The sequence below is a fragment of the Nyctereutes procyonoides genome, unplaced genomic scaffold, assembly GCF_905146905.1.
Source record: "Nyctereutes procyonoides isolate TBG_1078 unplaced genomic scaffold, NYPRO_anot_genome, whole genome shotgun sequence".
Taxonomy (NCBI): Eukaryota; Metazoa; Chordata; class Mammalia; order Carnivora; family Canidae; genus Nyctereutes; species Nyctereutes procyonoides.
The window spans coordinates 83744803-83761904 of NW_026575125.1; the positions used below are offsets into that span (position 1 = coordinate 83744803).

General features: G+C 42.4%; 1 protein-coding gene across 1 annotated transcript in view; it reads right to left on the reverse strand.

Annotated features, from left to right (window-relative positions):
* The window catches only part of LHFPL1 (LHFPL tetraspan subfamily member 1), a 50083-nt gene extending 38169 nt beyond the window's left edge, over positions 1-11914 (reverse strand). Inside the window, exons 1-2 of the mRNA XM_055338248.1 lie at positions 11820-11914; positions 2742-3137 (exon numbers count right to left, since the gene is read on the reverse strand). Of these exons, the coding sequence (XP_055194223.1) occupies positions 2742-3123 (382 nt within the window). The 5' untranslated portion in view covers positions 3124-3137; positions 11820-11914. The remainder of the gene's footprint in view (positions 1-2741; positions 3138-11819) is intronic.
* Positions 11915-17102: the final 5188 nt, after the last annotated feature.

Genomic DNA, 17102 nt, shown 5'->3' on the forward strand with positions numbered 1-17102 from the left:
AAGCTGTGGAAATTTAGCAACCTGTCCAATATCATTCACGTGTCCAGGGATAAATCTTGCCTTGGGTCTTGAAGACTCCTTCCATGACCACTGTCAAGTGGCAATTTATTCTTGAACTTTACCTCATCTAAGAATAAATACTGTGACCATGGTTTTATGAGCAAGGGTCAATGGAGAATCATTCTATTATGGGGAATCATATGAGATGAAAATGGTACTGATGTTTCAACTTCCTCCATATGACACCTGCCACTCAGCCAATGTTCTTCCCCATTCAATCTATGAGTGTCTAAAGCTCCATGACCTACCCATATATCTCCTCAAGAATTTCTTTTGAGTTTTTCAACCTGGGAAGTGGGCTTAACTAAAATGTGTCATATGGATAACCACAAGGGTTTTGTAAAAGTCTCAGTCAAGCCTAAGTAAGCTGGGAACAGGAGCCACTCTTAATGGTTGGAGTCTGATGGAAGCTATTGCTATTGGCCTTCTGATTCCCACCAATTAGCCCCTCCTAACTCCCTGTTGGCAACTCTTAGAAATCCAGGTGAAGCTAAGTTGTCACTCTCAAATCAGAAGAGAAAAGGACTCAGGATGCTAACCCTCCTGAATGGAAGCCTGGGAAAAAAGGAAAGGTGTGACTGAACCCAGCTCTCACATGTCCAACTTATCCCAACATATGCTAGGCATTGCCTTAGCTGTGCATTCATCCTATTACAGTTACTGAACACCTCCTTTGTGCCAGGCATTTAACTGGGCCCTGAGACTATAAATATGAGTTGCAAAGGCCACCCCTTTCTTCTGTCAGCTAAGTGTCATTTCCTAAAATGATGTGTCCATAAAAGTGCTGAGCTATCTATAGCATGCCCAAGAATGCAGGTGAAAAGTGAGCCCATTAAAGGTTCATTTGTGATATTCATTTGTAATTGAGCCCCCAAGGGGAGACAAAGCCATTGACTTAGATCAGCCTTAGTTAACTGGCTCTGTGTTACGGTTTTCAAGGGGGAATATAGAAACTAATCTAATGATGTTCCAATTTGGCCAGGAAAACATTAATAGCTAAAGAGTGGAAAAATGCAGATATAAGGGAGATTAGAATGTTCATTCATATTTAAAACTTGTACAGTAAGTCTGAGAAAAGAGGAAACCAGAAAATATCACCTTAACGGTCTAACCAAAAGAATCTGGTGCTTTTTTATAAGTGGGTCAGCAAACTATGATATCTTAGTTCTGGGTTTCTCAGCCTTGGCACCATTGGTATTTTGTGCTGGATACTTATTTGTCATTGGAAGTGGGAAGCTGTCTTGTTCTTGTTCCTTTACCTGTATCCACTGGATGCCAATTGCACACTTCCCAAGTTGTGATAACCAAAAATGTCTCAAAAAGATTACCAAATGTCTAGGGTGGGGCAGGAATCAGCCCCTGCTGAGAACCACTGTCTTTGTTGACCACTATCACCTCACTCTATGGCCACCCGAATACAGTCATTAGAGAGAAGAAAGAAAATTGGGATCTGCACTATCTTGCCAATGAACAAATTCAAGGGTGGAAAGGAGATGAAAACAAAAGAGGTCATTGTCATTTGCCCATGGCCACAGGGCAACTTAGGCAAGAGCCAGAAGTGGCTCCAGGTTTCCTGGCTCCTGCACTGTGCCGTTAATGGAGATGACAATGATAATGAATTGAGTAATGATTCTAAAACTTCATGGGCAACAACCACACATCAGCAACAGGTTCTACCAGCACTTCTTCCCAGTGCCTCATCCAGGTATAAAATAAAATTCACATATTCACATGCAGATTTGCCTGTCTGTCTAAACTTTTTCTTCTCATGAAGTTCAAATTAAGCTGCCATTGTTGCCTTCCTGCAGTCTGCCATTTTTGCATTTGGCCCTTTCCTAGCCCACCTATGCACCACCAACATCTCAGGTCTTCGCATGGAATTTAGATGGAGACTGAATGAGGGAAAAATAAAGAGGGTGTGTCAGGGCCCTAAGAAATTGGGATAGGACACCTGGGTAGCTCAGCAGTTGAGCATCTGCCTTCGGCTCAGGTCTTGATCCCGGGGTCCTGGGATCGAGTTTTGCCTCAGGCTCCCTGCAAGAAGCCTGCTTCTCCCTCTGCCTTTGTCTCTGCCTGTGTGTCTCTCTGAATAAATTTTAAAAAATTAAAATCTTAAAAAAAAAAGAAATTGGGATAGACTGTCAATGGCTACCATACAGGTCTGGCCTTAGGTATAGGTCAAGTAAGCAGTCACCTACAGTTTGTTTGGTACCTAGCATTTCACTAGTAAAGCTGTATTTCTTTGGTAAGGACTATACATCAAACTTGTTAGTAATTAGCACTTGTGTATATATGTTTATCAGATCACTGTCCTCTGAGATAACTGCTAGTGATTGAGGCACTTAGTGATCAAGTGTATTTAGAGTATACCTTGCTGCCTCTGGAAAGCAGACCTGGATAATATCCTTAAATGGGCACTGTTAAGGCAGCAGGTGATGAAAACAGAGGGCTAAAACAACAGAAAGCAACCCTGCTGCTAGCCAATTTTGTTGCAAATAAAGCGTTGATGTAGATGGCACTTTGGGGCATCCTAGGCTGGGTGTTTCAAAGGAGTGCCCATTCATAGCCTTTGGGTTGGGTAAAGGGGAGGGGCTGAGAGTGGATTTCTCCATAAGGCACTTCCCACCCCACCCTCACCACCAAGCTCCACGACCTACCCAATCCCAGCAACACAGTCTTACCTCCCACGAACTGTGCTGCTCCCATGCAACGTCCCATCATTCTGGAGATGAGCTCCTCCATGCAGCAGCCCAGGACAGCAGCCAGTGCCACGAGGAGCAGCAGAGCACAGCCGGCACCTGTCACCACCGTGCACATCTGCCAGGCCAGGCTTGGGATGGCACTGAAGCTGGCATAGCGCCCACACTCTTCCACCATGATCAGACTGTGCCCCTCTCCCCGCACAGGGTAGTTGCACCTCCGGAATGTGCTGAATGACACTGGCTTCCCCAGCTGGGATCCAAAGAGCCAATAAGGCAGGAAGTAACTGGTAGAACTGGCCACAGCAGTAACAAGGGACAGGAAGGCCCAGAGTGTTCCCACCAGGGTCAGGCTGCTCCTCATGGTCTCAGGTTTCTCTGCAAGGATGGGGAGATGAGTTGGGTCATGGCACCAAATGCAGAAAGTTAGCATGTAGGCTCCATTGGCCTATTTTTCATCTGGCTGGCCAGTCCTAGGGCTCATTTATGTACCACTTGGCTCTTCCCTTTGGATAAGATTATTCTCTTGAGGCCCAGTTAGGTCCTTCTGGGATTCTGTTTTCCAGCATTTTTCCCATCTTCCCTTCCTCCCACCTGATTCAGAGTTCTAGGGTCTCTAGGCTACAACAAATAGAAGAACCATAGAACTGAATTAGTGACTGTTCTGCCAACTCAAATGCAGTCTAATCAGACAGCTTTCAACTCTTGACATCTAGCATGAAACAAGTGGAAAGGGGGAAGCTGGAAGGAAACCAAAGCCTCCCAGAGAATACTCAGCTGCTAGTGGAATGGTCTTGCTGGTCCGGGCTCAGCTGCCCAGAAGGAGTTGATATCTCAAGAGGGTCAGGAATCAAGTTGTATTCAGAGAGTGAAGGAAGAAGGAAGACAACTCACAGGGCTGCCCCTCCTACAAGGGAGAAGAGGGAAGGAGAGCTCACGATGGAGTTATAGGATGTGCCCATCTGACCTATGTAGGATGTCCAGTAGTGTATCAGTATGAGCTGTTAACAGGGATGAAATGTGTAAAATTAAACAAGGGGTGCCTGCCTCATACCTCATGCTTATCATGGAGTAAGCATTGTTCAGTCACTTTTTCCCAAAAACAATATGGGGAGGCAAGTTTCCAACCAGTGAGGGTTGTTTAACTCTAGATGAGCTACTAAGAAAACCTGCCTCTTCCTTTGCTCAGCATAGTCCGAAAAGCTTCTCCTCTCTCTGAAATGGATCGCATACCCCTGCCTGGCAGCAGGAACATACATATATAGCTGTAAGGATCTCTCAGGGTGCTTTCTGGAACAAGTAATCTCAGACTCAAGACACTCAGAGTCTTTTCAGATCTAATCTCCTCAGTCCAGCTCACAAATGGCTTTCACAGACCCCTCGGTCAAAAACCAACCATTTCCCTCCCAACTCCATTAATCTGCCATTGCTTTCTGGCCTCAATTAGGGCAGAGACCACACTGCAGCTTGATGACAGCACTGTGAATGTCTCCAGCAGGCAGATGGTGGGGTATATTTCAGAAACTTTGCCAGGATTCATCACCCTTGCTTAAAGCTACAGGTGATGAGAGAGGAGCTCAGCTGTGGGAGACCCAAGGTAAGGGGATTGAAGTCACTGGCCACCATACCACACATTTGGGACCTTGTCAGGAGCAAGCAGCAGCTGTAGTCGGGGTCTTGGGGACCATGCCCAGCTATGAGCCCTTTCATGAACACCACTAAACAGTGTCTGGCACAGACTAGACATTCCTATTCATGTTTGTCTAATGAAATCCATTTCATAGAAGCAGCCAATTTCCAGGCTGGTATAGGCTAATTCAACCTTCTTGTTTTGCATATGGGGGAGTGTGGCCCAGTAAGGGGGGAAATAATTTCCCTCAAGCCACAGAATAAGTTAGCAAATAGCAATGCTGGAATAAGAAACCTGATCTGCAGATTCCTGGGCCAGCACTTTTCTACCACAGAGTACTAACAGCCCTCCCCCCATCACTCTGCAGATGGGAATCCGAAGAGGAAGTGATTTCCCCAAGAGTAAAGGGTTAGTGAGGTACACTGGCCAGAACAGAGCCCAGTTATTTGATTCTTAGCATAATGCTCTGTTGTCAGTCCACCACAATTCCCCTCCTGAAACATATGTATTGTGTGCTATGTGTTTTGTGCAGGAAGGGAGAAGAGATCATAAATTGCAGGTGCTTACTTTGGAATGTTAGGGCTTGGGAAGAAAGTGCCCTGAGCTGGTCCCCTGGGAATGAGGCTTTGTGCCTGAGGGGGGGGGTGCGGAGCGAGAAGATGTGATGAGGGATTGAAAGCCAATGGGAGGAGAAGTGGAACTAGTTTTAAGTAACTGCTGTTAGAAAACAGGTACCTTGGCCACAATGAGGTAATGCCTCTGCTTGTTATATTAGAGTCTCTAAGATTATGAAAAGAGCAAGCAGCCCTTCTGTTATGGTCTCACTTCCTGGTGAAGAAGCCCAGGCAGGAGGATGAGAGGAAACCAGCTGACAAACACTTAGGGCTGCATCATCGACTTCCAAAGCCAGTATTTCATGAACTCTGCCCAACAACCTTCTCTGTTGGGTAAGAAAGGTGTCACCCCCAATTTACAAATGAGCACAGTGAGGATCAGAAATCTAAGTGACTTGTCCGGGGTTGCACAGTAATTTCATGGCACAGGCCATGACTTCCCATTTCCCATTCACCCACCACCTTCCCCCATGTTCTCCTTTATCACCCCAATGGTATTACAATTAAAAGCCTCCATGGCTTCCCAGCCAGGATTTCAAAAAATGTTTAATAATGGGGAAAGAACTAGAGGGGCATACTGGAAAGGTCGGAGGAAGGTCACTTTCTCTAAGCAGTGTGTAAACCAGCGAAACAAGAGCATTAGCTGTTTCAAGCTCAGCAACTGTGGTCAGAACCAACCCCATATGTTGCCCATAGTTATCATCACCTTGAGATCAAAAGTCCTGGTATGACAACTAGTAGAAGGGCAGAGAATTTAAGGTAGATAAGGAAACTGTGTCACGGAATGGTACCAAACTATACAAAAATAAGAGGTGGGGTTCTGACATAGTACCATTATCTGAGAGTACCTAGGTAGCTCAGTTGTTTAAGAGTCAGACTCAATTTTTGGCTCAGGTCATGATCTTGAGGTTGTGAGATGGGAGCCCCATATCCAGCTCTGTGCTCAATGCAGTCTGCTGGAGATTCTCTCTGTCCCTCTCCCTCTGTCCCTCCCTTGCTCATGGTGTGTGTGTGTGTGTCTGTGTTCTCTCTCTCTCTCTCTCTCTCTCTCTCTCAAATAATCTCAAATAAATAAATAAAAACTTTATTTTGAAAGAGAGAGCACAAGCACGAGGGATGGTGAGGGGCAGAGGAAGAGAGAGAGAGAGAGAGACTCTCAAGCAGGCTCCATGCTGAGTGTGGAGCCACATGCAGGGCTTGATCTGATGATCCCAAGATCATGACCTGAGCTGAAACCAAGAAGCAGGTGTTTAACTGACTGAGCCACCCAGGTGCCCCAATACACAAAATATTTTATTTATTTTTTTAAATCCATAAAAAATATTTTCATCATCTGTGACACATCAGGCTGTTTAATAAAACAATACTACCAACCACTGCCACTATAATTTTACTTGTAAAATGGAATTTTGAAGCCAAGATGTAAGGCAGAACCATAAAATCCAGTTTAAGTTACATATGCTTAGCTTTAGCGAAACTCATTGGCTTTAAGAATATAAATACTTTTTTGGGATCCCTGGGTGGCGCAGTGGTTTGGCGCCTGCCTTTGGCCCAGGGCACGATCCTGGAGACCCGGTATCGAATCCCATGTCGGGCTCCCGGTGCATGGAGCCTGCTTCTCCTTCTGCCTATGTCTCTGCCTCTCTCTCTCTCTCTCTCTCTCTCTCTCTCTCTCTCTCTCTGTGTGTGTGTGTGTGTGTGTGACTATCATAAATAAATAAAAATAAAAATAAATTTTTTAAAAAAGAATATAAATACTTTTAATTTGGGATGCCTGGGTGGCTCAGTGGTTTAAAGCCTGCCTTTGGCCCAGGGCATGATCCTGGAGTCCCAGGATCTAGTCCCACATCAGGCTCCCTGGATGGAGCCTACTGCTCCCTCTGCCTATGTCTCTGCCTCTCTCTCTCGCTCTCTCTCTCTCTCTCTTATGAATAAATAGATAAAACCTTTTATTATTTTTTATTATTTTTTTAATTTTTTTTATTTATTTATGATAGTCACACACACACACACAGAGAGAGAGAGAGAGAGAGAGAGGCAGAGACATAGGCAGAGGGAGAAGCAGGCTCCATGCACCGGGAGCCCTACGTGGGATTCGATCCCGGGTTTCCAGGATCGCGCCCTAGGCCAAAGGCAGGCGCTAAATCGCTGCGCCACCCAGGGATCCCAAATAAAACCTTTTAAATAAACTTTTAACTTTAGGAAAAACTCATTGTCCTTATTTCACTGAGGACTAGGATGACCAATCATGCTAGTTCTCCTGGGACTGAGGGGTTTCCTGGAATGTGGGACTTACAGTGATAAAACTAGGAAAATTAGTCACCCTATTTAGGACTAGAGGTGTGGTGCACCAGCACTGTCTGTGGAAGGCAAGCTGAGAATCTCTAATGTTCCCTCTCCAAGACTCAAACAATATTAAGTTAAGAGTGGCCATGGCATTAAACAATGGAGAGACGAAGCCTATGTGTTTTGAATGTAAATTTTATTGGAGTCATAGATGTGACCTCATGAAGTCAAGAAAGAGAGCTCAGAAATCCAATTCTCAATGTTTTCAGAGCATACAATAAGCCTCAACGCTGCTTCTCCTGTAGCTGGACAGGGAGGCATTGGGCCATGTGGAGTCTGCAGGCACACTACTACATGTTCTCCCAGACGTGGAAGTGCATTCAAACAAATGCCTTTAGTTCCTGTATGGCCTACAGTGGATGTCCCTTCATGACAGTCCTCCAAGTTCATTCCCAGGAACTAGCCAAGTCTCTTTGCACTCACATAAATAAAAATCATACACAGTGCTATACTTCATTCTATCTTTATTCTTCCTGTATATGTCATACATGCAATGGCTCTGTTTCCCTGTCCTGGAATTCTAGCCATATAGCCACACTAGATTTCAGAAACCAAGAACTCACCCTGGAGCTTCTGCTAATTGGTCCAGTAATCAGGCATTGACAGGATTACTGACCCTCTCTCTTTAGGTGTCACATGGTCCCTCATCCCTTAGTTCCTCCATCTCCTAAAAGGGTCACATACCTGTTTCTGAGACTAGTTGTATAAGATGCAGTGAGTGTGGCCCAAAAGTTGTAACAACCAGAGTGGAAGTGCAAAGTGTGTCCTGCATTTACTGTCCTTACTGAAGGCTAGCGTTCACTAACCTTTAGAGATATGGTCGTCAGTGTAATGCAGACTCATGAGTAGGAATAACTTCAATCTTTTGAAGCAGGAAACCCACCTAAGCTGTACAGGTAAAATGGCTATCTACATTGCATTTATTTATTTATTTATTTATTTATTTATTTATTTATTTATTTATTTATTTATTTTAAGTACTCTAGGGAAGAGGACTCTCCGATTTTTCTCAGTAGCTTAACAACTCTCATTGTCAATAAATCATTCATTACATATCATTTGGAATCTTTTCTGCTGTAACTGAAGGCCAATTCCTTTGGTCACATCCTCAGAGGAGAATAGCTTGGCCGGTCTTCCAGATGAGAGCACTTAATCAACTCAGAATGCTGGGATCTTACCTTTAGCTCTTTCCCTCCCAAAATGAGCACTCTACTCTCTCTGTGGTGTCTCATTGCCATGTTTTTAATCATTTGTTATCACCTTTTCACTCTCATGTGTAGGTACTCATACATAGGCACTTAATAACAGTGAAACTGGAAAAACTGCTCTTATTTTTTCTGAGTGGAGGAAAAGGAATCAAATCCTTCTTTTATCTCATTTTCTCCCTAGCCCCCATACACAAAAATTCAAATACTTTTGTTTCCATACGAGCTTTGTCATACAACTTCTGAGTTAAGGAAAGCACTACTTTACCGAAGGTAACAGGGTCCAAGCAAAGCAACTAGTGAGTTAATGACCAGAATACTAGGTGGTTAGAAATGTCATGTCTGACTTCTAGCTGCTAAGGAAATTGTGGCTGCAAGACTACTGGTTTCAGACTGGTCTGTGAGGAGCAGCTTTGTTGGCACTGATGTTGGCAAAGGAATATGAACAGGTCTTTCTCCTCATGCCCCCCAGATGGTGGGCATTGCCTACCTGCCAACCCTGTTACAATTGCATCATACTCAGTGTTGAGACTTTTGTAGGAAATGAGCAAGATACACAGGCATATGTTTCCAGTGGTAAATAGAGCCACATTCCAGAGAAATGTCTTTACCCAATGTGATCCCTTGTATCAATTTGGGTATATAAGCAGCCTGAACCTGAACATTCTAGATCTTTCTGCTTCAGACACAGGCTCAAAAAGAATCTACTACCCTTTCCTAAGTATTTCTTTCCTCATTTAATGCCACCTGAGTCCTTCAGGAGTTATTCCTCCTCTATTTATCTCTGCAATGGTTGTTACTCCAAGTTCTCCTATGCCTGAAATCATCTCATGATATAGCTACTCCAAGGGCTTTATTTCCCATTTGTATCTTGGCGACTCAAAGAAGATCTCACTGTTTTAAAATTCATTGATGTGTAATCAGGATACAAAAAATTGCACACATTTAGTGCACACATCTTAATGAGTTTTGATGTATGCTTATATTTGTACCACCATCACCACAATCAAGGTACTAAAACATTCATAACCTTCAAAAAGTTCCGTGTATTGGTTTGGTGTATGTATGTGTGCATGTGTTAAGATACAATGTGAGATCTATCCTGTTAATTAATTTTAAAGTGCACAACGCTGTACTGTTAACTTTAGGCATAAAGTTATATGGAAGGTTTCTAGAATTTACTCATCTAGCATGACTAAAACTTTATATTCATTGAGCAACAAGTCCCCATTTCCCCCTCCCCACCAATCTACTCTCTGCTTAATATTTCACTTTTCACCTAAGCCTTGTCTTTCAAATTCCTCAGCTGTCATACTTGCTGATCCTCTTTCTGTGCTTTCCCTCTTCTTCCCTCCTCTTTTATTCTTCAATAGAAAGATTAGCAAAACTAGCTGTGTTGGCTTTGTTTATTTATTTATTTGCATCTGAGATGTTGACAGTCAGGTAAGGCAGTTGAAGGCAGGAAGTTAGGGAGTAAGTGGAGTCAGAAGATCAACTGAGTCACTGACAACCTGGAAGGCCATTTCTAAATAATCAAGTTGGCCATGCAGACAGAGAGAGCCCTTACAAAGAAGCTCTATGTCACGTCCTGGGCTACTCTCTTTCTCCAGAATTTGTGGTTGGAAAGGTGGAAATTGGAATGATTTCCCTAAATTTCATATGAACTTCTCCCTTCCCTGCAAAAAAAAATGGTGCTCACTGAGCTCCCCATTTGTCTTCTGCCTTGGAAACTGAGGTGCCAATTAGAGCTCTTCATCCCAGTTCTTATTCTGGCTGGATAGATGCCACCACTTTCAGTTAGCAGTTGGTCAGTTAGGAGTCCCCTCCACTAGTTAGAAATCACTCCTACCAGCTTGCTATGGCAAGACACGGTTAAGCTCTATCAACAGTGAGCTAACTGGTACTGCATCTCCCCACACCCTTGGGTTCATGGTCCAGCCCTACTACTGTTGCCCAGTAGACCCTCTACCTGTAACCTCAACTGGGAATAGCATGCCACCACAGCTGACCACCTCCATTTAGTGAACCTGGCCAGTATACGAAGAAGGTAAGCCGAATGCTTCTCCAACCACTTCAGCAGACATGAGAGGCAGTGTGGTGTATTAAAAGCATTTCTCAAAATGGTGGACCCAACCCTTCTGCATTAGAATCACCCTCAGTGCTTTAAAATGCAGATGAAAACAGTCCTTCTCAGAGTCACTGAATTACAATTTATGAGATTTGCATTTTTAAAAGATTCTCCATTGATTCTGATGAGAACTAATGATTGAGAAAAACCATTTTAGTGAAAAGGGTCCAGATTTTGGAATCAGATCTGAGATAGGGTCCAGAGGTCTTCCCCTTATATGAACTTAAGAGGATCACTGAAAATCTCTCAGTTTCAGTTTTTATCTATAAAATGGAGATGATTAAGCATAATTAAAGTGATATAAAATCTGGTGTACACCTAACACCAGTATAAGTGCCCATTATTCTTCCCTCTACTGGAAAAGATACCATTCCCCCATAAGTAATAGAGAAGACTTGAAGTCTCCCAAGAAGTAGAATACCCCTCCCCTCTCCTCTCCCTTTCCTCCAGCCACTCTTCCAGTGACTTCTTAGCCCTCGGCTTCTTTCTGTGTTTAGTTTCCCACCACAAAATGGAACCACTCAGCCCAGTGTTCTTTTTGAGAATGGATTTACAGTCAAACTATTTCAGGTTTTTCTCTAAATCATCATGCTTGGCACATAGTAGGAACTCATAAATATTTACAGAGTGAATACAATCTTTTGTTTCTAGCCTGACTGACTTTAACATCTGCATTTCACTTTAACCCCATCACCCCTTTTTGGTCCCCAAATCCCAATTTAGGCAGGTCTAAGAGATCAGCCCAGCACACCAGCAAACCAGATCCACTCTTCCTTCTATAGACAGGTCAGAGCAAAGTCCCTCCCTCCACTCCCAGAGATATGCACTTCCTCTCCTCAAGTTACTAACTCTCATGAGGAAACCAGCTGGCAGTTAACCCTTAGGTCCTCAAACCACGTCAATATGAAATAGAAATCCAGCCCAGATTCCTCTTACCCTCTGTGCAAACAACAGGGTCTGAAGGAGTAAAAAAATGCACCAGGCCCTCTTTGGGAGAAAACAGCTTCTCTGAGCTGTGAGATGAAAGTACAGGAAGCCTGAGAAAGGAAAGGGAGAAGAAGGGCTGAGCACAGAGAGAGCAAAAGCATTCTCTAAGCCAGCTGTTCCCATTGCATTTGGCCCAAGTTGCAAATTTACCTTCTGACCACGGAAGCTGATTGACTTGTCTCCTCTCTTCAGACTCAGATCTGAGAAACAACTTCTTCTCACAGCTTGTCAGAAGGGGATGGGAATCCCAGCTGCTCTTTGCAGTGATGCCTGAAAACCTTGCTTTACCTTTGGGAGAGAGGGGCGGAGTCCAATCTAATGGGAATTAACTCTAAACACGCTGGAGGCTTCAAATCCAGCCTCAGACTTGCAGGCACTTGAAGTAGCTTAGCTGGCACAGAGTCCCCCACTTCCATCCTCACAGCTGCCAAGTCGGTGTGTGTGTGTGTGTGTATGTGTGTGTACATATGTGCGCGCACTCGGGCGCTGCAAATACATATCTGTCTCATATTCCTCAGCCACAGGTCTGCCGAGGAATAGAGGTTCTCCCTAACTTTCCTCAAAAGCCCTAAATAATCTCTACCATATATATTAGGGGGCAGACCTAAGTTGCTGGAAACGACGGAACACACATGTCTGAACAAAGTAAGACAGAATAACCTCTCCCGCCGACCCCCTTACTGACTTCCATTGTCCAATACTCCAACCACGGAATCTATGGCCCCAAGATGTAACAAATTTACATTTAGGAAATTTAAAATCACACATTGAAAAAGCCAAATAATGCCTTTTTAACAAAGACAGCACTACCAAAAGCCAGTGTCTAACTGATCCCAAAGCACCAATGACTGCTTTTGTGCTTGGGAAGATAACCAGAGTTTGATAGAGTTCTGCCTAGTGCTTTGCTCCAACCTGATGTCATCTCTCCCACCTGTGAATGTCCCTGGCACTCCATATTTATTTTGGGAAACTTATCACCTCCTACCTTGTGTTAGTTTTTGGCATATGTGTCTCATTTCCACTCCCAGCTTCCTTGTGAATAGGGAACTTTGCTAAACAAAATGAGTTGGAAGGAGGAATGGTAACCAGTTTAACTTAATAGAGCAGACTAGACTAATCCAAAGTATCTTTACTTCTCTAACATCCTACTTGCCTTCCTAGAATGTTATGAAGGTTATCAGGCCTGTTTTCTAGCATTCTGTGGCAATAATTCAAAAGAGAAGAATAAATGAATTAGCAGTTTGACAGATTTATTGCACCCCAACTATTTAATAAAGTTAAAATTTTTCCTGCCTACTATGGATACAAGTGGGCATCCTGTCTTTTATCAGTGATACAATCTTATATTCATGCATGCATTTGTCTATCTTGCTGCTTTCCATCAGCAGTTTTTAATCATTTTTTCCCTGCCCCAACGTACTGATAAACCACATTTCCATCTGTAATAATGGCTTACTAGGGCAGTTTCTGAGAGAGGGACAGATAACCTCGTAGGTGGAATGTCAGATTTTTGGCAGTGTGAGCTCCCGAGTTAAGTTTTATAATCTCCCATTGGTGTCCCTTTAAGACTCACTGCTTCAGATAGATATAGGGCTGTATAAGGGGAAATGCTAGACCTTCTGTCATTAAAAATAACTCAATATTAACATACACATAATAACTGTGTATGAGATAAGGCTGAAAATTTTAACATAAGAGAAATTGTTGATTCCACTCTCTGCACCTATAAAAACTGCCCTTTGCCTAATGACTACACCTACCATTTGGAGAACTGATCATCATTTGCAACTCCAAGTGGAAATCATTTTTACTTAGCTCTTTTTATCCTTTTTTCCCTATGTTCCCAGTTCCCTTAAGTGGAATAATATGAAAACTTAAATGTATACTAAAGAATGATCTAATTTATTGGGTAAAGTTTGGTTTCCTGTTTTTAGTTTAAGTTGATAATTCAGGAAAAAAGAAACTTGTTTGCACCTTGTGGCTCTAGGTAATTTTTCATTTAAAAATGTGCTCTTCAGGGGCACCTGAGTGGCTCAGTCAGTTAAGCATCTGCCTTAGGCTTAGGTCATGATCCTAGGGTCCTGGGACAGAGCCTTGCATCTGGGCTGCTCAGCGGGAAGCCTGCTTTTCCCTTTCCCTCTGCCCCTCCCCCTTGCTGTGCATTTGCTCTCTCTCTCTCTCTCTCTCTCTCTCTCGCTCTCTCTCTCTCAATCTCTCTCTCTCTCTCTCAAATGAATAAATAAAAAATCTTTAAATAAGATAAAATAAAATGTACTCCTCAGCCTTACTTTCATAAGATCATGGGGGAAGCGCTGAAAAGGAAAACACTTCTTGTAATTTATTTAGAGGATAGGATGGTATATAATATTTTAATAATAGGAAAATGAATATTGGTCAGGGACCCAGGGAATACTTTTTGCCTTTGATCAGTGTGGAATAAGAGATCCTGCAAAGACATGACATGGTGACAGATGATTCCGATATATATCCCACCCCCAAATCTAGTTTGCAAAACATTGCTCTATATAATAGAATTTCTCAAGCAAAATCAACATCCCCACAACATTTTGCAGTCTAGACAAGGGGTCAGCAAACCAGAGATTGCGTTATGCACCAAATCCTATAGGCTGCCTGTTTTTGTAGTTTTATTGGCACACAGCCACAACTTATCCATTTATGTATCATCTGTGGCAATTTTCATGCTACAATTGCAGATTTGAGTACTCTTGACAGGGATCTCATGGTCCACAAAGCCTAGAATATTTACTATCTGGCTCTTCACAGAAAAAAAAATGAAAAAATGATGCTGACCCCTTGTTTAAGCCCACACTGATAGAGACATTATGTCAATTGTTAGGAGAAAGAAGCTGAAAAGGAAGGGGAGTGGAGTGAAATTTTTTTTTTTACGATAGTCATACAGAGAGAGAGAGAGAGAGAGAGAGAGGCAGAGACACAGGCAGAGGGAGAAGCAGGCTCCATGCACCGGGAGCCTGACATGGGATTCGATCCTGGGTCTCCAGGATCGCGCCCTGGGCCAAAGGCAGGCGCCAAACCGCTGCCCCACCCAGGAATCCCTGGAGTGAAATTTTTAAAAATGCTACTTGCTTTCATCTTTGTTGAGGTGCCAGTCAATTCTCACCAGATTTTTAGAATCTGTGAAGTTAACAACACACTAGAGATCAGTATAAGCCGCATATTCAGTAAACTCGTGAAAATGTATTTCTGTTAACTATCCTTTGAATCTGTGTTTATGTTGTTTGCCAATATACTTTAACTTTTCTTTTTTACTGACTTCATTGAGACGTAAGTCACATACCATAAGATTCACCTTTTAAAGTGTGGAATTCAGGGGTGCCTGGCTGGCACAGTGATTGAGCGTTTGCCTTTGGCTCAGGGCATGATCCTGAGGTCCTGGGAGCCAGCTGCATCAGGCTCCCTGCAGGGATCCTGCTTCTCCCTTTGCCTATGTCTCTGCCTGTCTCTGTGTGTCTCTCATGAATAAATAAATAAATAAATAATCCAAAAAATTTGATAAAGTGTGGAATTCAGTTTTTTTTAGTATATTCCCAAAGTTGTGTGTGCAACCCCTCACCACAATTTAATTCTAGAACATTTTCATTAACCCCAAAACAAACCTCATAGCATATACTTTAAGATATTTTTTGCTCTTTTGTCAAAGCTGCTTATTTGGTGGATACTTTGGAGTTTTTTTAAACAGAGTTTCTTTTTACTATGGGGTTCGTATTTTTTTCTAGTCTATAAGAAAGGCCCATTTATTTCTAGAGGCATTTCTAGAGCACCATTATCCTTGAGCTTTGGAGAGTTTGCATATAAGTGCTTGCCAATTTAAAACCACAAAGGCCCCATGACCTGTCACACATGCAGGTTGAAAATGGAAGGCACACCTTGCCTAAGCTATGATTACAGTTTTAGACTGAAAATCAGGAGATGAAACTTATATTTGTTTTTCTATGAAAATCAGAACTGACAACTATTTTGTTGAATTTTCTGATTGTCTTCAGAGGGTGAACTGATAGTGTGAATTAATTATGTAGTGTGCTCATAAATATTTAATAACTGGACTTGGGTGGCAGGGGAGCAAGAGAGCCCTGATTGGTGGCATTTGCTTATTCCCGTGGTGTAAATACTCTCACCATGGCCATTTGTAAACTACCAACTTGAAGTCAGTAAAAATGGAGTTAGGAAGATAATATACACAATCTACTCTCATGAGCTGGTACAAGCCACTTCCAGCACACCCCTAGAACTCAGATTTAAGGAATTATTTCAGTCCTCATTTGTATAGACTTTTAAGTAACATACAGTATGAACCAAAATAGGGTGGTTTCCATAGTTGTTTCATGTGTTACACATAGATGTCTACCCACTATACACACTAAACATATTATTGCTATGCTAAATATTTTTGCTATGCTAACTTTCAAGTTTTTTAGAGTACAGTTTGTGTATTACATAGAAGTAAATCAAAGGTAAATTTTTCGTGAATGTAGAATAACTAGAATTTCATTCCTAGGACAGTATCCTAAAAGATTCATTGCTTCCTGCTTTAACAACTTTTGAGAGAGGCTTTTTATTATATTTATAACAGATGAAAAATAAACCAGGTTGCACGTCCCCCCCCCTTTTTTAAAGATTTTATCTATTTATTCATCACACACACACACACACACAGAGGCAGAGACACGCAGAGGGAGAAGCAGGCTCCATGCAGGGAGCCCAACGTGGAACTCAATCCGGGGTCTGCAGGATCACTCCCTGGGCTGAGGGTGGCGCTAAACTGCTGAGCCACCGGGGCTGCCCACGTCCCCTCTTTTTATACTTAAATTATACACCATATTTTCAGTCCCCATTGTATAATGTAAGTTAAGCTAAATTGTATTATATTAACAACTACCAATATTTTTCTGTGAGCATTTTTATAGTGAATATGAACAATCTTTTAAAAAGAAAAAAATATATAAAAATAAAATAAATAAAAAATAAATAAAAAAAGAAAAAGAAAAAGAAAAAAATAGAAAAAGCTTTCATCAAGATGTTAAATGAAATTCCTAAAAAGTCCTATATACCAGATGAGGAGGATTCATCACCCATGCTGATTGTTGCCCCCTTGGAGAAGGGCAGCCACCTGCCAACAATTACATATCACCAACATGCACCAGACACTGTGTTAAGTAATGGAAGCACAAAGGGTTAAGAAGATAGACAGGGTCTATATTCTGGTCCAGCCTAAGTCAGAGCAATGGGAAGCCACTGCCTGCTTTAAGGCATTAGTTGATTCATATTTGAAAACTGTCTCCTTGTAAAATACAGAAATTTGTAACTGGTATTTCCAGGTCCCAGGTTATTCTCAAAGCTTTCTTATTCTGTCAGTAATCGTCTTGCATTTACAACTTCCAAACCTCACTTTTCATT